General features: G+C 43.9%; 1 protein-coding gene across 2 annotated transcripts in view; it reads left to right on the plus strand.

Annotated features, from left to right (window-relative positions):
• Positions 1-11,490: 11,490 nt before the first annotated feature.
• The window catches only part of LOC137331296 (glutathione hydrolase-like YwrD proenzyme), a 58,882-nt gene continuing 46,875 nt past the window's right edge, over positions 11,491-23,497 (plus strand). For both annotated transcript variants that reach the window (XR_010965420.1, XM_067995005.1), the window contains exons 1-2: positions 11,491-11,675; positions 12,887-13,010. Coding sequence is in view for 1 of the 2 variants with exons in the window: in XM_067995005.1 (XP_067851106.1) it covers positions 12,920-13,010 (91 nt within the window). In the remaining variant the exon portion in view is untranslated. The remainder of the gene's footprint in view (positions 11,676-12,886; positions 13,011-23,497) is intronic.

Raw genomic sequence — 23,497 nt, forward strand, 5'->3', positions numbered from 1 at the left:
GCTCACACTGCAGGCATTTACGGCAGCACGGGCAGTCACAGGTAGGACAAGCCTTGCAGGTTATGCAGTCACGGCAAAACTGGCAGTCACGGCAAAACTGGCAGTCACGGCAAAACTGGCAGTCACGGCAAAACTGGCAATCACAGGTTTGACAGCACGGCAATGGGCACTGACAGGAATCACAACAGTCGGTGCATTCATTTGTATCCCAAAATTCCAAGAATACCCATGCAGGGAAGATCATCTATATTTGCAAAGAAGAGACAATAGCATTGCAATTTATTATACATTATCAGTTATTCATCCCCATTTTCGTTCAGAATTTCTTTCTTTCTCTCTTGAAGAGCTCGCTCTCCCTTTGCCAAATACTATTCGTTGGCTGAAACGGTGAGAAAGGGCAAGTAACCTGCTGCCAAGGTCTCTGCCAACAGGATTCTTGATCTGGCTAATTAGGAGGTGCACAAAAGCAACTTTGGGTGTTTTTAACCTCCTTCTCATGGTAAATTGTTTTGCTTCTGCTTCAAGTCAACACCTGACACCTCAGCTAGAGTAGGGAATTTACACGGGTGAACTGAGTGGCTCTCTGGCATTCCTACCAATGCCTGGAACACACTCAACTGAGTCACCAGGTGCGACTGATCTACGAGAAAGGGATAGGATGGTTTAAGCTTAATAGCCCTCTTTTTTCCTATTCCTAAAAATTCTTATGTTCTTATTAGATAACTGGCAGGAAGCAGATTTATAGACTATCTATGTATGCATATTGCATCTTATGGAGATGCCAGTGATGGACTGGGGTGGACAAATGTAAGGAATCTTACAACACCAGGTTATAGTCCAACAGTTTTATTTGAAAATCACAAGCTTTCGGAGGCTTTCTCCTTCGTCAGGTGAGTGTGGGATTCCATGGAAGGTACCGCATATATAGTCAGAGGACAATGCCTGGTGATTACAGATAATCTTTCCAACTGCCCGTTGTCAAGGCAATCAAGGAGTCGAATAGTGTTCAGACAGAGAGACATTACATACAGGACTACTGAATATACAAACAGTCAGAACCCAAAGACAGAGAGAGAGAGACCATGCAGACACTGCGACAACGGATGAACGGACACCGTGCAACAATCGCCAGACAGGAGGGTTCCCTCCCAGTCGGGGAACACTTCAGCAGTCAAGGACATTCAGCCACCGATCTTCGGGTAAGCGTTCTCCAAGGCGACCTTCGAGACACACGACAACACAACATCGTCGAGCAGAAATTGATAGCCAAGTTCCGCACCCATGAGGACGGCCTCAACCGGGATCTTGGGTTCATGTCACGCTACACGTAACCCCACCAGCGAAAAAAGAGTTATCTGTTTTTAATACAACCGATCATTCTCTCTCTTTCTCTTCCTTTCGGATGTTTCTCTCTCTCTCTCTCTCTCTGTCTTTGGGTTCTGACTGTTTGTATATTCAGTAGTCCTGTATGTAATGTCTCTCTGTCTGAACACTATTCGACTCCTTGATTGCCTTGACAACGGGCAGCTGGAAAGATTATCTGTAATCACCAGGCATTGTTCTCTGACTATATATGCGGTACCTTCCATGGAATCCCACTCACCTGACGAAGGAGAAAGCCTCCGAAAGCTTGTGATTTTCAAATAAAACTGTTGGACTATAACCTGGTGTTGTAAGATTCCTTACATTGCATCTTACAGAGTCATTGTTAACAATGAACCAAGAAATGAATTGTAGGGGACCACTGTGCAGACTATTTTTCATTATTAGTAAGCAAGTACTGTTTAATGAAATTTAAAACTATTACCTGAAATTTTTTTCCCCACCAATTTTCTACTTCACCCCTTTCCTGGAGGTGAAACTGGTCTTCGCCAGTAGTGCAAAAAGGGCTCATAGCAAATCAACAGCCTGTTTTACACTGCGTCTGAATTTTCTTACCATTGACTTCAAAGGAAAAGAAAATTGGCCACTACGTAAATCATGGAATCCTGGATTCATAGATTGATACAGCATAGAACTGGGTCATTCAGCCCATCGCACCTCTTTAAACGAGCTATCCAATTAGTCCCATTCCCCTGCCCTTTCCCCACAGCCCTGCTATTTCTTCCCCTTCAAGTATTTATCCAATTCCCTTTTTTAAGTTACTACTGAATCTGCTTCCACCGCCCTTTCAGGCAGTACATTCCAGACCATAACAATTGACTACGTAAAAGAAATTCTCCTTATCTCACCTCTGGTTCTTTTGCCAATTGCCTTAAATATGTGTCCTCTGGTTACCTACCCTTCTGCCAGTGGAAACAGTTTCTCCTTATTTACTATGAGACTGTTTCGGGCTACTGGTGAAGACCAATTTCATTACCTCACGACTCTTACTGGGGTACGGTTCCACAGACAACTGCTACCTCAATGGGCATTTTTCATGTTCAGCTGTAACAGTGAGTGTCAGTAGGCGTGCACCACACTGTCTTTACCCAATGTCTACATATGTGTACTCTCTAGCCGGAGTCAATGAATAGCGATCCAGAATGGGAATTCTAGGAGATTTTTCCCCTTCCCTAAACCAGGGGTGTCAAAGCCAATTCAAGAACCCCAGTGCCTGAGATGAGCTAAACCTCGATATTCTGGTCTGCATGGCTTATTACTAACATCTTTGCCTTCTGTGCTATTAGGGGAATCTAAGTTCTTTCTTTTAAAATAATAAACTTCTCACCGAAAGAAACAAAAGGAAATATTTTTAGGTTAGAAGGGAAAGGATACTGAATTAATAATAAAACTGATTTGTATTTCACTTACAGGTTGATTGATAATCCTGACAAAAGCCGAGAAAGCCTGACATAGCTCTGGAAAATTAAGGAGACTGTGAGCAACTATTCTTCAATTTGGGCAGGAATGTGCTTGGGCACTTTGACAATTTACCCAAGTGCATCCGGATTTATGACCAAGATTTGTCCATAACTTGTTGATCTGTACAATAACAACAACTTGCATTTATATAGCACCTTTAATGTAGTAAAACATTCCAAGGCACTTCACAGGAGCGTAATAAGACAAAATTTGACACCGAGCCACAAAAGGAGTTATTAGGACAGATGACCAAAAGCTTAGTCAGAGATGTGGGTTTAAGGAGCGACTTAAAGGAGGAGAGAAAGGTGGCGAGGCGGAGAGGTTTAGGGAGGGAATTCCAGAGCTTAGGGCAGTTGAAGGCATGGCCGCCAGTAGTAGAGAGAAGGAAATCGGGGATGCAGCAAGTACCTTCCTATTTGCAGTGTAGTACATACACATAGATGATGTGAATGACCAATACAACCGTATGCAAAAGAGACAGTTTTACCCATTAACTCAGTTTCCCAGTGACTGTATGCAATGTAGATCTTGCTGTCCAAATATATAATCTCGAAACTGGGTAGGATTTTGTTTTTAGGTGGAAAAAAAAATTATCAGACAAATGGAACCCTCTCAGGTCAGGAACTTGATTCTCCCCAATCAGTGAATCCTGTTGTAAAGTTAAATGTCATTATGAAGACAGAACAGCTGAGATAAATCAATAAATTAAATTGTTCTTATAATCACATTGTTATATCAATTTTTTTTGTGTGTGAGATATTAATCCTGTTACTTTCTCCCCATCTCCCTAGCTTTCTCAGGCCACTAATGTCCTCCAGCCGAGACAGCAGGTGGGTAAAAACTGAGATGGATAGATTTTTGTTAGGCAAGGGTAGAATCATAGAATCGTTACAACACAGAAGGCGGCTATTCAGTCCATCGAGCCTGTGCTGGCTCTTTGTAAGAGCAATCCAGTTAGTCCCATTCACCCCGGTCTTTCCCCATATCCCTGCAAATTCTTTCCCTTTAAATATTTATCCAATTTTGAAAGCCACGATTGAACCTGCCTCCACCACCCTTTCAGGCAGTGCATTCCAGATTATAACCACTCGCTGGGTAAAAAAGTTTTTCCTCGCGTCGTCTTTGGTTCTTTTGCCAATCACCTTAAATCTGTGTCCTCTGGTTCTCGATCCTTCCGCCAATGGAAACAGTTTCTTTTTATTTACTTTATCTAAACCCTTCATGATTTTGAACACTTCTATCAAATCTCCTCTCAACCTTCTCTGCTCTAAAGAAAACAACCCCAGCTTCTCCAGTCTATCCACGTAACTGAAGTCCCTCATCCCTGGAACCATTCTAGTAAATCTTTTCTGCACCCTCTCTAAGGCCTTCACATCCTTCCTAAAGTGCAGTGCCCAGAACTGAACACAATACTCCAGTTGTGGCCAAACCAGTGTTTTATAAAGGTTCAACATAACTTCCTTGCTTTTGTACTCTATGCCTCTATTTATAAAGCCCAGGATCCCGTATGCTTTTTTAACTGCTTTCTCAACCTGTCCTGCCACCTTCAAAGATTTGTGCACATATACCCCCAGGTCTCTCTGTTCCTGCACCCCCTTTAGAATTGTATCATTTAGTTTATATTGCCTGGGTACTAAGTGTTATGGAACCAAGGCTGGTAGATGGTGTTAAGATACATATTAGCCATGATCTAATTGAATGGCAGAACAGGCTCGAGGGACTGAATGGCCTACTCCTGTTCCTATGTAAGCTGTTCTGAGATGTCCATCAATGCTGTTTCAAGGCAGTTGCTCGGACAAAAAGGGCCTGAGATTATTCTTCTCATTTTCTCTTCCTCCCTTTTTCCGCCACCACAATCAACATGGGCAGGTGATGTTTGACATGGTGTCAGCATCAAGCGCTGTACACTGTGAAAGGCGCTGTACAATTCCAAGTTCTTCTTTTCCCTCCTTTTGATAGATGCAAAAATTCCCCTCCCCCTAAAGTAGGACCTCCTGAAAAATGAGCAAATTCTGTTCAATTAGTTTTTGAAGGTTTTGAAATAATGAGGCTGTGGGATGCTTCCCGCCATGCTACAGCTCAGGTTTACTACGCTCGACCCCTCCACTGTCTCTGTGTCTCTGTGACTACTTGTCTGACATCCAGTCCTGAATGAGTCGCCATTTCCTCCAGTTAAACACTGGGAAGACCAAAGCTATTGTCTTCGGCCCCCTCCACAAAGTCCGTCCCCTCGCCATTGATTCCATCCCCCTTCCCAGCCACTGTCTCAGGCTGAACCAGACTGATTTGCAACCTGGTCGACCCGTTTGATCCCGAACTGAGCTTTCGATCCCATATCCTCTCCATCACCAAGACCGCTTAGTTCCACCTCCGTAATGTTGCCCATCTCTGCCTCAGCCCGTCTGCTGCTGAAACCCTCATCCATGCTTTTGTCACCTCCAGTCTCAACTATTCCGATGCTCCCCTGGCCAGCCTCTCATCCTCTTAAACTTGAGCTCATCCAAATTTCTGCTCCCACATCCTATCCTGCACCAAGTTCCGCTCATCCATCATACCTGTGCTCGCTGACCTACATTGTCTCCCAGTCCTCCAAAGTCTCAAATTTAAAATTCTCATTCTCATCTTTAAATCCCTTCGTGGTCTCACACTACCTTGTCTCTGTAATCTTCTCCAGTCTTACAACCCTCCAAGAACTCTGAGTTCCTCCAACTCTGGCCTCTTGTGCATCCCCCATTCCCTTTGCCCCACCATTGGTGGTAGTACCTTCAGGTGTTTAGGTCCTAAGCTCTAGAATTCCCTCCCCAAACCTCTCTGCCTCTCCACCTTTCTTTCCTCCTTTAAGGCACTCCTGAAAACCCACCTCTTTGACCAAGCTTTTAGTCAGCCCCCCCCACCCCCATAACTTCTTTGGCTTGGTGTCGATTTTTGTCTGATTACGCTTCTGTGAAGTGCCTTGGGATGTTTTTCTACGTTAAAGGTGCTATATAACTGCAAGTTGTTGTTGTTATGAGATAAGGTCAAACTCCCCTTATAAGATCCCATAGTGTATCATAACCTCAACTTTAGAAAAGCAACCATGGCTGGATATGTGACATTTCCATTTCCTCATCGGTCAACTTTGTAGCATCTGAGTGGGATTTCCAATTTAGTGACAATAATGCTGAATTCTACTCAATTTTACGCTGTGGAGACATATTCATTGACAATTAGATTGAGACTATCTAACTTATTTTCACTTTGGACCCTTACATCCATTGGGGAGAGGAAACTTTCATTCAGTCAGTCTGGGCGAGATTTACATCCAGTTCCCAGAGGCGAAAGGACAGTGTTCACCCACAGTGCTACCCAGCTTCCTTAGTTTATAGAATACTCCTGAAGTAAAATGAAGGCAAGAAACACTTCCATTGATATAACGCCTGATCATGTCTCTCAGAAACATCTCAAAGGCCTTCACTCACAATGAATTACTTTTTAAATTGCAATGGCTATTATTATGTAGGAAAACATAGCAGCCATTGTGCATGCAGCAAAATGCCATGTACATTCAAGCCTTTCCAAAATTATAAGTATAGTTTCTGTTTTGAAAAGGAGATTGCAGCTTTCAAAATGACCATCAGTCAACGCTAATTCTACTTACCAAAATTCCAGAACCAATAACCCCTCCCAAATACCACACGGTTGATGATACGTTCTTTCTAGCATATCGCGTGTCACCATTTGGGAAAAAGAGCAATACGTTCACACAGAAACAGAGAATAGCTAATCCAAGAAGTATTACACCGAGACATCTTGCAGTCTTTCCAGAGCATAAAAACATGGTTTCTAGTCAATTTCAGTTCCGGAATTTCCACCTCACAGCCCGTGATCCTTGCTGTGTTGAAAGACTTCTTAACCTCTCACTCCAGGTTGGTGAAGTTTGTGCAGGGATGGACAGTCATGATGCAAACTTTAGCCAAAGAATACTTCTTTGCACACCATGATAGCGACTGTGGTGACCTTTACTTAGTAAAACATAAACTGAGGTAGACTGCCCACAGTGAAAGCATTGATTTCTTTATGACACCACAAAAACTGCTTTGATGTCATAGCAGCTCTTTGACATCATAAAGCAGCTTAACTGCCTCAAGTGTTTAAAGTAACAGTGATAATGTGCTGAAAGTCATTATTGATAACACTGTCTTCACGAAAATATTTTGGCAACCTTTTCTCATTTGTTTACAAACGATGCGGTGATGTAAGCTGTTTCGGAACACAGCGCTGCTACACTTGCATGTGACATCATCACAATGAAAATTATGCATGCATCTTCTGCTTCTGTTCCCTTCCCAAATAAATGAAAAGGTTTGTCAAATACTTTTTTTTAATAAGGACAGTGCCCCTATAATTGTAGAATATGCAGTGGATTTGTTCGAGGCTAAGCCACAATTAGGGTGAAATTGCATTGTGCGTTAATGAGTTCATATGAAATTCCTCTATCCTTGAAGGGTAGAAAATTGCTGGGCTATGGGGAAAGAGCAAGAGAGTGGGACTAATTGGATAGCTCTTTCAAAGAGCCAGCACAGGCAAGATGGGTCGAATGGTCTCCTTGTGTGCTGTATCATTCTATAATTCTATGATCCTATGCTAGTTTTACAAAGATATTAACTTAATGGGTTATCTAATGCCTAAGTAAAAATAGCGAACAGAGCAACTTGTTACAACCTGTTCATGCAAAATATATGCTGCTATTACACAGTGCAACTTCACTCCAATTTTTGGGATGGGGCAAAGGGAGCGTTGACTGATAGTGAGATCCTAAGAATGTCTTTTACTTTTAGTAACTGCTTCCCATGGCGTTGGCACAAGACAGAATAAAACCAAGTGTTGTCTTCAGATAAAGCAGCAAGGGGTGATTGGACCATCACATGCAGATGTAATTCAGTCACCATTTTGAAGTCATACATCTGTCCTTAATTTTAATAATACTTTAATTTTATATTGTTATAGTCCTAATCACTTATAGTGAGCCCGTTGGTGTTAACACAATTAACCCGCTATGAATGTTGGACAGTGTATCGTCTTTTAGAAACAGAGAGAGAGAACGGGAATGGCTGACTGGATTCCAATTCGGTCCCTGTGGCTTTTGTTAGCAAAATTTAACGTGGCAAGGGATCAACAGGTTTGACCAGAATTTAAACCAAGGGTTTGTCCAATGTTCCCAAATGACCGAGTGAAGAAATGGGAGCTGGTAAAATGCAGGAAATGCAGGAGGGGTGGGATTTCTTAAATGTCAACTAAGCCATGGGTGGGATTCTAACTCAGTGCAGGTGATTGTTAACAATGAGATTGTGGACTTAAAACCAATAGGGACCCAGAATGGTCCATGGAGGGATTGAAATACAAATATGATAACGAGGTGCAAAGAACTTATTGAACTGCCCGAAATAGCCAGTGCCCTTAATATGTTACAAGAGGAGCCTTTGTAATTGACTCCTATGGTAATGGTGAGTGATTAGCGCTATTTGTCCGATATAGGCGGCTGCCCGTGATATGTGTGGATGGTGTATGTGGTGGGGACTGTATTTACAATTAAATAGCAACGGTTACAGCAATTTGGGATGCAGAGAAGTAGAGTTGGCTGCTGAATAGGAGTTTCTCTACAGGACAGGCTGAGAAGCTGCGAAACTGAGGTGTTACACTGCCACCAATGGTGGGAGATTGTATTTACAGTGTGACAAGTTTACATAGGCTGTTTCCCTTATAAATGTGGATATAGGAATTTCTAATGGAAAAAGTTGGCACAAAAGTGTAACAAAAACAAAAAGTAAAATTTTGTAGATAGGGCGTACATACAAACATAAGATTTGTAATAGATGATCGATATGTGTATGGGAACCTGCAGTCACTTCACATTTCGTTTAAGGCAGCAGCCTCTCTAGCTGAAAATTGCAAGCAACTCCAGGAAATTGCCACTGTGGGGGAATTGGTTCACGGAGTCAGAGCATTCTTCTTACACAAATATATTTGGACTGCAGAGCAAGTAGAAAGCCCACTAAAATAGGATAACTGGTCGTTCACTTCATTGCGGTATCTTGTGATCTTGCCGTACCCAAAATATATAACAAAGGCTACTACACTTCAAATTAATTCATTGTATGAATTAATTGAGACATAATAAGGTGTGTATAAATGCAAGTTGCCCTTTTGATTATGCAGGGCGTATTTTCCTGACCTTTCCTCTGGATAATGCCGGTCTCCAAGGGTGCAACGGTCAGGTTAAAGGGGGCCAAGTCCTGGTTCACTTGACCTATGTAGGATTTCCGGGGCTTTCTTGGAGGGTTGAAGCTAGGCCTATGTCATGGGCCTGTCGACGGTTTGCAGGCGAGACAGGAGGTGGGGCATTCCTGGCCTCTCGCCTCAGGGATTCTCAAAAAACATGGCGCTGTGGCTGCTGCCAAATCTCCGGCAACTGGAGGGTCCATGGGATTCTGGGGTGCAGGGCGAAACCTTTCAGGTAGGCCTTTTTATGAATACCCTCATCCCAGGACGTATAGTTCGAAGCCGGGCCTTCTGTGAGGCCTACAGTTGTCCCTCACTTTCCTGCTGCCTTGTAAGTGGTCCAGGATAGGAAATCCTGACAACTCCTGGGCCTGTTTATGCTGATGTTGTTAAAGGAAGGAACGCTGGCTCGGATATGGGGAGAGGAGATTTATTAGAATGGTACCAGGGAAGAGGAACTTCAGTTAAATTGAGAGATTGGAGAAGCTGGGATTGTTCTCCTTAGAGCCGAGAAGGTTAGAGGGAGATTTAATAGAGGCGTCCAAAATCATGAAGCATTTTGATAAGAGTAAATAAGGAGAAACTGTTTCCACTGGCAGAAGGGTCGGTAACCAGAGGACACAGATTTAAGGCAGTTGGTAAAATAGCCAGAGGTGAGGTGAGAATTTTTTTTACGCAGCGAGTTGTTATGATCTGTAATGCGCTGCCTGAAAGGGTGGTGGAAGCAGATTTTATACTAACTTTCAAAAGGGAATTGGATAAATACTTTAAGGGGAAAAATTGCAGGGCTATGGGAAAAGAGCAGAGGAGTGGAACTAATTTCATAGCTTTTTCAACGAGCTGGCACAGACACAATGGCCTCTTTCTGTGCTGTAAGATTCTATGAACTCCACACTCTTCTTTAAACAATGCCTCAGGATCTTTAATATCCGCCTGAACCACCCGAACAGGAAGACGAGGCCTTGGTTTAACATTTCATCTGAAGGACGGCATCTCTCTCAATGCAGCACTCCCAGCAGATCAATTGGCATTTTAAAGAGGTTTGGTTAATGGTTTTGGATGGGTCCCTCCAGCAGAAATTGGAAATACAGAAGGTATATACCAGAAATTGAAATTTTGCTCTCAATAGGAAAATCATCACCTTTTCGTGCTGTCATTAATGGTCTTATGTCATGGTAGTTCCCTTTTGACATCATAAAGTGGCTGAAATGGCTCTCATTTTTAAAATGAGAGAGCACCAAAGGCGATTTGAATTTGACTTTCACAGCTATGGCTTGAAGAAAGATGTAAGGATTAAAAAAAAATTTACATTTATATTGCTGACATGGAACATCTGCACAATTCATCTGTGGCAGTTTTGTATGCAGGTAATGAGGGTATGCTCAGCGGTGAAATATTCAATTGTCCATTTTTCTTTCTCGCCTTGTATGTCAGCCTTCGCTCACTTGGTAGCACTCTTGCCTCTGAGTCTGTGGGTTCACGTCCCACTCCAGAGACTTGAGCGCAAAATGTAGGTTAGCACTTCAGTGCAGTACTGAAGGAGTAGTATGTTGGATGGAGATCTTAAACCAAGGTCTTGTCTGCCCTCTGAGGTGGTTATAAAAGATCCTATTGTACTATTCAAAGAAGAGCAGGTGAGTTCTCCCTGGTGTCCTGGCCAATAAATATCCCTGAACCAATCTCTCATTGCTGTTTGTGGGACCTTGCTGTGTTTCCTACAAGTGACTTTACTCCCCTGAGGTTGTGAAAAGCATTATATAAATGCAAGTCTTTCTTTCTGAGTTTTTTTTACTTAATAAGCACAGATTAAAGGCCTTTTTTTTTCAAATGTAAAAAGTGTACACTTTTTTTTTGTGCCAACACTGCTGTCTTTGAGTTGAGTTTTACATGAAGATTGATGCTGTCTCACAGTTCATTTTAAGAATAAGTGCGAGAGGTGCGACTATTGGGACCATCACGAGAAAACAAAAGTAAGGAAGAATTAATGTCCTTGAAGGACTTTCGTCTTTTCTATGCGGGATTAATGATTTACAAGGCGTGGGTGGGGGTTTGAAAGATAGTGAAGTGCGAATGGGTTGAAAAAAAGCCGAACCTGAAAGCAGATCTGTCCTGGCCAGAATAAACAGCAGCCCACAAACCCGGGTAGGGATGGGGTGGGTTGGGGTAAGGGAGATTGCTTTCTCCAGTAGCATTTACTGTCCTCCTCAATCTCTAGAGGAGGGTTCAAAGTAATTAAAATAGCAGCTTGCTAGAATGCAATGTCCCTTCCTCATTTAGAAGTTTTTAGGAAGGTATTTGCGGCTCTATTTGTTGCAACAGAGTCAGAGCTCTGCTCCCCTGACCTGGAACTGTTCCACACGCGAGATACTTCCTGAATCCGAAGTAATGATGAACAGTCACTCTCCCCTCTCCTATCGGGAGCACCGCCCTCCCCTTCTTACATTGGGATCTTGCTATCGTTGCGAATGAACAATGTTAAGTGAAAGGTGCATGCAGCCAAGAATGCAACATTTACAAACTTAAAAACCTTTCTGATTTTTAAAAATCTCAGTGGGAAAAAAAAACTTGACCGGGTATTTAAAGCTTTGCGTGTTTTAATCTATAGTTTTTAATGTATATTTTGTGAATTTTCCACATGGCGATGCGTAATTATTCAGTCGACTTTATATTTTGAACGGTGCTTCTGCAGCAAAGGTGAATCCACTCGCACATATTTGTTATTTCAAAATTTTCATCATGTGATCTAAAGAGTTTTACGTGAAGGTAAATGGATTCCTATGAATTAGGACTCGGTCTGCAGCTGTAGTAAAGTGAATTAAGGATCAAAACTCTTTTCTTTGGTCCTTGTTGCTTTAAAAAGACTACTGAACAAACAAGACCAGTGGAGTTGCTCACTGAGTCAGGTTAAGAAAGAAAGACTTGCATTATATATAGTCCCAAAGTGCTTTACAGCCAATGAAGCACTTTTGAAGTGTGGTCACTATTGTAATGACGGAAATGTGGCAGAAAATTTGCACACAGCAAGATCCCACAAACAGCTATTAGATAATCTGCTTTAGTGATGTTGGTTCAGGGATAAATATTGGCCAGGACACCGGGGAGAACTCCCTTGCTCTCCTTCAAAATAGTAACATTGGATCTTTTACGTCCGCCGGAGAGGGCAGACCGGGGCCTCGGTTTAACATCTCATCTGAAAGACGGCACCTCCGACAGTGCAGCACTCCATCAGTCCTGCACTGGAGTGTCAGCAAGCAGAGCAGTACCCTGTAGGTGACCATGTGAAATGAATTTAGATAGACGTTTGTAAGAGATCTCCTCAGAGGCTGTATATAGTCCCCTTTGATTCACTTCTGGAGAATAATTCCTTAGCAGATAAATTAAATACCACACTTAAACCTCTACGTGTGACATGGCAGAGCAGGTTTTTTTTAACCTTTTACTATTCATCTGTATAGGAGCTGAGTTTATACATCAAATGGCAAGAAATATATAAAACTTAAGATTAAAATTACTTGCACCTGACCTTTTGTATTCTTTAATATTGCGATAACAGTACTTTAGTGTTACCGAAAGTTCTGATTAAATACTACTGCTTTTCTGCTCACAATTTTCCAACCATTAATTTTAACGGTCAGAAAATCATGTGCAGGGAACATTGAATTTCCCGCTAAATCTGTCTGTGCAATATTAGTAAAAAGTGGGATTTAAACTTTGTCGTGATATTAAAAATCACCGGCATCCTCCTCAGTTTGCAAAGTAACGGCCGATACTGCTTTATCGACAGATTGCCCAGTAATGCAGGATACCGAGGATAGAAATGCTTCCGTTTGCTTCTCGACGATCACCCGTTATGTGCACAGGGGGTTGCACTGCAACCAGCCAACCATTAGCAACAGGTGCAGGACTTGGTAAGGAATATTTACATTTATTGATCTGGCAAATAACCAGCACTCAGCTGAATCCTTATATGAGACATGGCCATTTTGACACTCATTCAAACCAGTTGGCAACCAAGGGGGAGAGGGTGAATTTCCTAGATGTTGATTTTTATTCAATAATTTTTGTTAACTAAGCATACTTTAAATTTTTGTAAAGTGTATAAGAGTACACAGGGCAGCATGGTGAGCTTTAAGAGTAATGCACCAGTACACAGAATACCTGGAACAAGGCAAGGGAATACACAATAAATGGGAGCATACTGAGAAGTGTAGAGAAACAGAGGGACCTTGGAGTCAATGTCCACAGATCCCTGAAGGTAGCAGGACAGTTAGATAAGGTGGTTAAGAAGGCATACAGGATACTTGCCTTTATTAGCTGAGGCATAGAATATACAAGCAGGGAGGTTATACTAGAACTGTATAAAACACTAGTTAGGCCACAGCTTGAGTACTGCATACACTTCTGGTCACGACATTACAGGATAGATGTGATCGCACTAGAGAGGGTACAGAAGAGATTTACGAGGATGTTGCCAGGGCTGGAGAATTTTAGCTATGAGGAAAGGCTGGGGTTATTTCCTTTGGAACAGAGGAGGCTGAGGAGAGATTTAATTGAGGTATATAAAATTATGAGGGGCCTAGATAGAGTGAATAGGACGGACCTATTTCCCTTAGCAGAGAGGTCAACGACCGGGGGCATAGATTTAAAGTAATTGGTAGAAGGATTAGAGGGGAGCTGAGGAGAAATTTTTTCATCTAGAGGTTGGTGGGGGTCTGGAACTCACTGCTTGAAACGTTGGTAGGGGCAGAAACCCTCACTGCATTTAAAAAGTACTTGGCTATGCACTTGAAGTGCCGTAACCTACAAGGCTACAGACCAAGAGCTAGAAAGTGTGAATTGGCTGGATAACTATTTTTCGGCCGATACAGACACAATAGGCCAAATGGCTCCCTTCTGTGCTGTAAATTTCTATGATTCTATGATACCCCAGTGAGCAGTAAAAGAGTAACACCCCAGTACATAGCTCATCGTGGTGAGCATCAAAAGAGTAATGGGATTGCCACTTTTCATTCAGCCCAAATCAGAGTGGGGGTAGAGAACTTTAAGAAATTAATGTGTGAGAATGGGTCTGTTCACGCATGCACACAATGATTTTGTTTTAATGCTGATTACCACCTACCGTCCTCCCTCAGCTGATGAATCAGTCCTCCTCCATGTTGAGCACCACTTGGAGGAAGCACTGAGGGTAGCAAGGGCACATAACGTACTCTGGGTGGGGGACTTCAATGTCCATCACTAAGAGTGGCTCGGTAGCACCACTACTGACCGAGCTGGCCGAGTCCTGAAGGACATAGCTGCCAGACGGGGCCTGCGGCAGGTGGTGAGCGAACCAACACGAGGGAAAAACTTACTTGACCTCGTCCTCACCAATCTACCTGTCGCAAATGCATCTGTCCATGACAGTATTGGTAGGAGTGACCACCGCACAGTCCTCGTGGAGATGAAGTCCCGTCTTCGCACTGAGGACACCATCCAATGTGTTGTGTGGCACTACCACTGTGCTAAATGGGATAGATTCAGAACAGATCTAGCAGCTCAAAACTGGGCATCCATGAGGCACTGTGGGCCATCAGCAGCAGCAGAATTGTATTCCAGCACAATCGGTAACCTCATGGCCCGGCATATTCCTCACTCTACCATTACCAACAAGCCAGGGGATCAACCCTGGTTCAATGAGGAGTGTAGAAGAGCATGCCAGGAGCAGCACCAGGCGTACCTAAAAATGAGGTGCCAACCTGGTGAAGCTACAACTCAGGACTACATGCGTGCTAAACAGCGGAAGCAACATGCTATAGACAGAGCTAAGCGATTCCACAACCAACGGATCAGATCAAAGCTCTGCAGTCCTGCCACATCCAGTTGTGAATGGTGGTGGACAATTAAACAACTAACGGGAGGAGGAGGCTCTGCAAACATCCCCATCCTCAATGATGGCGGAGTCCAGCACGTGAGTGCAAAAGACAAGGCTGAAGCGTTTGCAACCATCTTCAGCCAGAAATGCCGAGTGGATGATCCATCTCAGCCTCCTCCCGATATCCCCACCATCACAGAAGCCAGTCTTCAACCAATTTGATTCACTCCACGTGATATCAAGAAACGGCTGAGTGCACTGGATACAGCAAAGGCTATGGGCCCAGACAACATCCCAGCTGTAGTGCTGAAGACTTGTGCTCCAGAACTAGCTGCGCCTCTAGCCAAGATGTTCCAGTACAGCTACAACACTGGCATCTACCCGACAGTGTGGAAAATTGCCCAGGTATGTCCTGTCCACAAAAAGCAGGACAAATCCAATCCGGCCAATTACCGCCCCATCAGTCTACTCTCAATCATCAGCAAAGTGATGGAAGGTGTCGTCGACAGTGCTATCAAGCGGCACTTACTCACCAATAACCTGCTCACCGATGCTCAGTTTGGTTTCCGCCAGGACCACTCGGCTCCAGACCTCATTACAGCCTTGGTCCAAACATGGACAAAAGAGCTGAATTCCAGAGGTGAGGTGAGAGTGACTGCCCTTGACATCAAGGCAGCATTTGACCGAGTGTGGCACCAAGGAGCCCTAGTGAAATTGAAGTCAATGGGAATCAGGGGGAAAACTCTCCAATGGTTGGAGTCATACCTAGGACAAAGGAAGATGGTAGTGGTTGTTGGAGGCCAAACATCTCAGCCCCAGGACATTGCTGCAGGAGTTCCTCAGGGCAGTGTCCTAGGCCCAACCATCTTCAGCTGCTTCATCAATGACCTTCCCTCCATCATAAGGTCAGAAATGGGGATGTTCGCTGATGATTGCACAGTGTTCAGTTCCATTTGCAACCCCTCAAATAATGAAGCAGTCCGAGCCCGCATGCAGCAAGACCTGGACAACATCCAGGGTTGGGCTCATAAGTGGCAAGCAACATTCGCACCAGATAAGTGCCAGGCAATAACCATCTCCAACAAGAGAGAGTCTAACCACCTCCCCTTGACATTCAACGGCATTATCATCGCCGAATCCCCCACCATCAACATCCTGGGGGTCACCATTGACCAGAAACTTAACTGGACCAGCCATATAAATACTGTGGCTACGAGAGCAGGTCAGAGGCTGGGTATTCTGCGGCGAGTGACTCACCTCCTGACTCCCCAAAGCCTTTCCACCATCTGCAAGGCACAAGTCAGGAGTGTGATGCAATACTCTCCACTTGCTTGGATGAGTGCAGCTCCAACAACACTCAAAAAGCTCGACACCATCCAAGATAAAGCAGCCCGCTTGATTGGCACCCCATCCACCACCCTAAACATTCATTCCCTTCACCACCGGCGCACTGTGGCTGCAGTGTGTACCATCCACAGGATGCACTGCAGCAACTTGCCAAGGCTTCTTCGTCAGCACCTCCCAAACCCGCGACCTCTACCACCTAGAAGGACAAGAGCAGCAGGCACATGGGAACAACACCACCTGCAAGTTCCCCTCCAAGTCACACACCATCCCGACTTGGAAATATATCACCGTTCCTTCATCGTCGCTGGGTCAAAATCCTGGAACTCCCTTCCAAACAGCACTGTGGGAGAACCATCACCACACGGACTGCAGCGGTTCAAGAAGGCGGCTCACCACCACCTTCTCCAGGGCAATTAGGGATGGGCAATATATGCCGGCCTTGCCAGCGACGCCCACATCCCATGAACGAATAATAAAAAAAAATAATTGCAAACTGGTCCGGTTTCAATTTTTGATGATCAAAATCACTGAGTGACTGTTCCTAAAACTGGATCAATTGGTTTAATAACCCGAGGGATATCTACCCAAAATCGCCATGGCAGACTCGAGACCAGCTGGGTCCTGCCTACAATAGCTGTCATCCCCAGCAGTGCCTCATCAACCTCCTCCTGGTACTGGTCCCCTGTGTCACATTGCCTTAACAGATGGGTGGGAAAACAGTTATGAAAGAACAAGTTAATACAGTGGGTTTCAGTTTTGCTGTTCTTTTTGTCCAAGGTTGCCCATTATGCCGGGGGGTAAAAGACTATTACACCATACACAGGTTATCATGATGAGCGGTGAGTGAGAAATATATTCCTTGTTCTGTATTGATAAACATAAGGGCATCATTGTCATCAACAAAGAGTAATATACTCCTTCTATACAGGTACAGGCACACTTTATTGGACGTAAATGAATAATATATTTATTCAAACTTGCCTGCAATTTTTAAAATTCATTCTTGGGATGTAGGTGTCGCTGGCAAGGCCTGAATTTATTGCCCATCCCTAGTTGTCTTGAGAAAGTGGTGATTGGGCCTACTTCTTGAACCGCTGGTAGCGGTTTGATACAACTGAGTGGCTTGCTAGGCCACTTCACAGGTTAGTTAAGAGTCAACCAACATGGTGTGGGACTGGAGTCACAGAAAGGCCAGACTGGGTAAGGACGACAGGTTTCCTTCCCCAAAGGACATTAGTGAATTAGTTGGGTTTTTACGACAATCTGACAGCTTCATGGTCACTTTTACAGACCGGCTTTTTATTCCCAGATTTTTAAAACTTAATTCAAATTCTCAAAATGCCATGATGGGATCTGAACTCACGTTCTCTGGATTATTAGTCCAGGTCTCTAATCCAGTAAACACACATTAATAGCCACATAACAGGGTACAGATGCTATCGGAAAGATAGAGCAGGAGGTAAGAAAGGAGGGGGAGTTGCGTTCTTGATTAGGGAGAACATCGCGGCAGTAGTGAGAGGGGATATATCCGAGGGTTCGCCCACGAAGTCTATATGGGTAGAACTGAAAAATAAGAAGGGAGAGATCACCTTGATAGGATTGTACGACAGACCCCCAAATAGTCAACGGGAAATTGAGGAGCAAATATGTAAGGAGATTACAGACAGCTGCAAGAAAAATAGGGTGGTAATAGTAGGGGACTTTAACTTTCCCAACATTGACTGGGACAGCCATAGCTTTAGGGGCTTGGATGGAGAGAAATTTGTTGAGTGTATTCAGGAGGAATTTCTCATTCAGTATGTGGATGGCCCGACGAGAGAGGGGGAAAAACTTGACCTCCTCTTGGGAAATAAGGAAGGGCAGGTGACAGAAGTGTTAGTGAGGGATCACTTTGGGACCAGTGATCATAATTCCATTAGTTTTAAGATAGCTCTGGAGAATGATAGGTCTGGCCCAAAAGTTAAAATTCTAAATTGGGGAAAGGCCAATTTTGATGGTATTAGACAGGAACTTTCAGAAGTTGATTGGGAGAGTCTGTTGGCAGGCAAAGGGACGTCTGGTAAGTGGGAGGCTTTCAAAAGTGTATTAACCAGGGTTCAGGGTAAGCACATTCCTTATAAAGTGAAGGGCAAGGCTGGTAGAAGTAGGGAACCTTGGATGACTCGGGAGATTGAGGCCCTAGTCAAAAAGAAGAAGGAGGCATATGACATGCATAGACAGCTGGGATCAAGTGGATCCCTTGAAGAGTATAGAGATTGCTGGAGTAGAGTTAAGAGAGAAATCAGGAGGGCAAAAAGGGGACATGAGATTGCTTTGGCAGGTAAGGCAAAGAAGAATCCAAAGAGCTTCTACAAATACATAAGGGGCAAAAGAGTAACTAGGGAGAGAGTAGGGCCTCTTAAGGATCAACAAGGTCATCTATGTGCAGAACCACAAGAGATGGGTGAGATCCTAAATGAATATTTTGCATCGGTATTTACGGTTGAGAAAGGCATGGATGTTAGGGAACTTGGGGAAATAAATAGTGATGTTTTGAGGAGTGTACATATTACAGAGAGGGAGGTGCTGGAAGTCTTAACGCGCATCAAGGTAGATAAATCTACGGGACCTGATGAAATGTATCCCAGGACGTTATGGGAGGTTAAGGAGGAAATTGCGGGTCCCCTAGCAGAGATATTTGAATCATCGACAGCTACAGGTGAGGTGCCTGAAGATTGGAGGGTAGCAAATGTTGTGCCTTTGTTTAAGAAGGGCGGCCTGGGAACTACAGACCGGTGAGCTTGACATCTGTCGTGGGTAAGTTGTTAGAGGGTATTCTGAGAGACAGGATATACGGGCATTTGGAGAGGCAGGGACTGATTAGGAACAGTCAGCATGGTTTTGTGAGAGGAAAATCATGTCTCACAAATTTGATTGAGTTTTTTGAAGGGGTAACCAAAAAGATAGATGAGGGCTGTGCAGTAGACGTGGTCTACATGGACTTCAGCAAAGCCTTTGACAAGGTACCGCATGGTAGGTTGTTACATAAGGTTAGATCTCACGGGATCCAAGGTGAGGTAGCCAATTGGATACAAAATTGGATTGACGGCAGAAGACAGAGGGTGGTTGTAGAGGGTTGTTTTTCAAACTGGAGGCCCGTGACCAGCGGTGTACCTCAGGGATCGGTGCTGGGTCCGCTGTTATTTGTTATTTATATTAATGATTTGGATGAGAATTTAGGAGGCATGGTTAGTAAGTTTGCAGATGACACCGAGATTGATGGCATTGTGGACAGTGAAGAAGGTTATCTAGGATTGCAACGGGATCTTGATAAATTGGGCCAGTGGGCCGATGAATGGCAGATGGAGTTTAATTTAGATAAATGTGAGGTGATGCATTTTGGCAGATCAAATCGGGCCAGGACCTACTCCGTTAATGGTAGGGCGTTGGGGAGAGTTATAGAACAAAGAGATCTAGGAGTACAGGTTCATAGCTCCTTGAAAGTGGAGTCACAGGTGGATAGGGTGGTGAAGAAGGCATTCAGCATGCTTGGTTTCATTGGTCAGAACATTGAATACAGGAGTTGGGATGTCTTGTTGAAGTTGTACAAGACATTAGTAAGGCCACACTTGGAATACTGTGTACAGTTCTGGTCACCCTATTATAGAAAGGATATTATTAAACTAGAAAGAGTGCAGAAAAGATTTACTAGGATGCTACCAGGACTTGATGGTTTGACTTATAGGGAGAGGTTGGATAGACTGAGACTTTTTTCCCTGGAGAGTAGGAGGTTTAGGGGTGATCTTATAGAAGTCTATAAAATAATGAGGGGCATAGATAAGGTAGATAGTCAAAATCTTTTCCCAAAGGTAGGGGAGTCTATAACGAGGGGGCATAGATTTAAGGTGAGAGGGGAGAGATACAAAAGGGTCCAGAGGGGCAATTTTTTCACTCAAAGGGTGGTGAGTGTCTGGAACGAGCTGCCAGAGGCAGTAGTAGAGGCGGGTACAATTTTGTCTTTTAAAAAGCATTTGGACAGTTACATGGGTAAGATGGGTATAGAGGGATATGGGCCAAATGCAGGCAACTGGGACTAGCTTAGTGGTATAAACTGGGCGACATGGACATGTTGGGCCGAAGGGCCTGTTTCCATGTTGTAAACTTCTATGACTCTATCTGCCGGAGCAGATCACCTGTATTGGTGTCAGCCGTGGCTCAGTTGGTACCATTTTCGTCTCTAAGTTTGAAGGTCGTGGGTTCATAGTCCCACTCCAGAGACTCGAGCACATAACGCAGGCTGTTACCTCAGTGCAGTGCTGAGGGAGTGCTGCACTGTCGGAGGTGCCGCCTTTTGGATGAGATGTTAAACCGAAGCCCTGTCTGCCCTCTCAGGTGGACGTAAAAGATCCCATGGCATTATTTCGAAGAAGAGCAGGGGAGTTCTCCCCGGTGTCATGATTAATGTTTATCCCTCAACCAACATCACTAAAGCAGATTATCTGGTCATTATCTCATTGCTGTGCACTAACTGGCTGCTGCGTTTCCTACTTTACAACAGTGACTACACTTTGAAAATATTTCATTGACTGTAAAGCACTTTGAGGTCCTGAAGACATGAAAGATGGGATATAAATGCAAGTCTTTCATTCTTTATTGATTTCAATGGGATGAAAATCGGATGGGCTATATAACAGATGGGTGATCCACTCCACCAGGTTATCAGCCATGTGGTGAAGACGATAATTTATCCCAGCAGCTATAAACAGTGAAAGTTATTCAATTGGTATGGTGGGAAAACAGTCACTGAGCAAATATCAAAATACAGTGGATGCTGGAAATTTGAAATAAAAACAGAAAATGCTGGAAATACTCAGCAGGTCAAACAGCATCTGTGGAGAGAGAACGAGTTAACGTTTCAGGTCAACGACCTTTCGTCAGAACCGAAAGAAGTTAGAGATTTAACAGTTGATGATAAGCAAGTACAGAGCCAGGAAATAGGTCGGCGGGGGGGGGGAGGAGAACGAACAAGAGGGAAGGTCTGTGATAGGGTGGAGGGCAGGACTCATTAAATGACAAGAGGGATGATGGTGCAAGGCAAAAGGGGGTGGTAATGAGATAAGTAAAGCAATAAAAGACTAAGCAAATATGTAGTGAAGTGGAGCTGACTGTATAGTATTTATAGTACAGTTGCCAAATGTAGTAGAAGGAACTTGCATTTATATAGCACTCTTCATATTCTCAGGATGCGCCAAAGTGTTTCACAGCCAATGAATTATTTTGAAGTGCAGTTCCTGTTGTTATGAAGCCACTCAAATGGGACGCCTGCTTTATGAGCTCGGCCTGCTGGGAACCAACAATCCTCAGTGGACCACAGCAGGATTGAAACATCATCCATCTGGTTAGGCAGGATGACTGCTGCTCAGTTGGCTGACATTTCAGCCAGCTGTGAGAGTCGCCTCTTTGTGTGTCAGTAAAACAGTTAAGCTTCACTGAGTCAGGTGTGGCTTGGTGGTAGCACTCTTAGCTTTGAGTCAGAAGGTTGTGGGTTCAAATCCCACACCAGAGCCTGTGTACAATAATCCAGGCTGACACTCCCAGTGCAGTACTGAGGGAGTGTGCCTTCTTTCAGGTGAGATGTTAAACCAGTGAGATGTTAAACCAAGTCTGCCCTCTCAGGTGGACGTGGCGCTATTTTGAAGAAACGCAGAGGAGTTCTCTCCATTGTCCTGGCCAATATTTATTCCTCAACCAACATCACAAAAACAGATTACCTGGTTGTTATCTCATTGCTGTTTGTGGGATCTTGCTGTGTACAATTGGCTGCTTTGTTTCCTACTTTACAACAGTGACCACACTTCAAAAGTAATCCATTGGCTGTAAAGCGCTTTGGGACGTCCTGAGGTCGTGAAAGGCGCTATATAAATGCAAGGAACATAGGAACAGGAGTAGACCATTTAGACCCTAGAGCCAGTTCTGCCATTCAATGAGTTCATGTCTGATCTGTGACCTAACTCCATATACCCGCCTTAGCCCCATATCCCTCAATACTTTTGGTTAATAAAAATCTATCAATCTCCAATTTAAAATTAACAATTGAGCTAGCATCAACTGCTGTTTGCGGAAGAGAGTTCCAAACTTCTACCATCCTTTGTGTGTAGAGGTGTTTCCTAACTTCACTTCTGAAAGTCCTGGCTCTAATTTTTAGGCCATGTCCCCTAGTCCTAGACTCCCCAACCAGTGGAAATAGTTTCTCTCTATTGACCCTGTCAGTTCTCCTTAATAAGTTGAAAACTTCGATCAAATTCGATTAAACTTCTAAATTCCAGGGAATACAACCCTGGTTTGTGTAATCTCTCCTCGTAATTTAACCCTTGGAGTCCAGGTACCATTCTAGTAAATCTACGCTGCACTCCCTCCGAGCCTTTTTTCTTTCTTCTCTGCCAAAGAAAATGCCAGGAGACTGGAAGAACTGCTGGGCTGGGGAGACACACATACAGACGTCAGCTGTGAGCCCCAGCTGATTGTTCTGTTTGCCAATCTCCTCAGCCAATGCCATTTCAGTCGGCCGAGGGAGTCTAGTCATTCTGCAGTCTCACAGCTGATAGAAATGCTGACTGATTGAAATACTGATAGACTGGGGAGATTGAACGGTCAACTGAGACTCCTGTTTGGTGGGCCAATGAAGAAGAGGTAGTTTCCACCAAGATGTTCCAATTAAATGGGTTCAACTGTCCCATAAATGAGTCTCTTTGTGAATTGGGCAAGGTAAATTGTCTGACGCTCCACCAAAATCCTCAGCTATTAAGTACTTTTTGCAGAAGAATTGCTGTCATTTATGTTTTGCTGATTTTCTGTCCTTACCTTGATCTTCTGAAGGTGTCGACTGTCACCCTCCAGCACCTTAACCAAGTTGGTATAGTTCATTTATGACCAGAGAGGACATCACAGCTGAGCCCAATCCTGTCCTCACCCAACACCTCTACCTTTGCAGCAGGGGTTTCTGGATATTTACGCCCCCTCCCACTCCTTTATCTCAGGGGCTCCTGAAACCAATTGTAGCTCTTCAATTGCTAACTGGGGTTAGCGTTAACATATTCCATCACACTCCTGACAAGTGCCTTGTAGGAGGTGGAGATGCTTTATGGAGACAGGAGGTGAGCTACTTGCCGTAGAATATCCAGCCTCTGACTTGCTTTAGTAGCTTCAGCATTTATGTGG

This window comes from Heptranchias perlo, chromosome 13, assembly GCF_035084215.1.
Source record: "Heptranchias perlo isolate sHepPer1 chromosome 13, sHepPer1.hap1, whole genome shotgun sequence".
NCBI lineage: Eukaryota > Metazoa > Chordata > Chondrichthyes > Hexanchiformes > Hexanchidae > Heptranchias > Heptranchias perlo.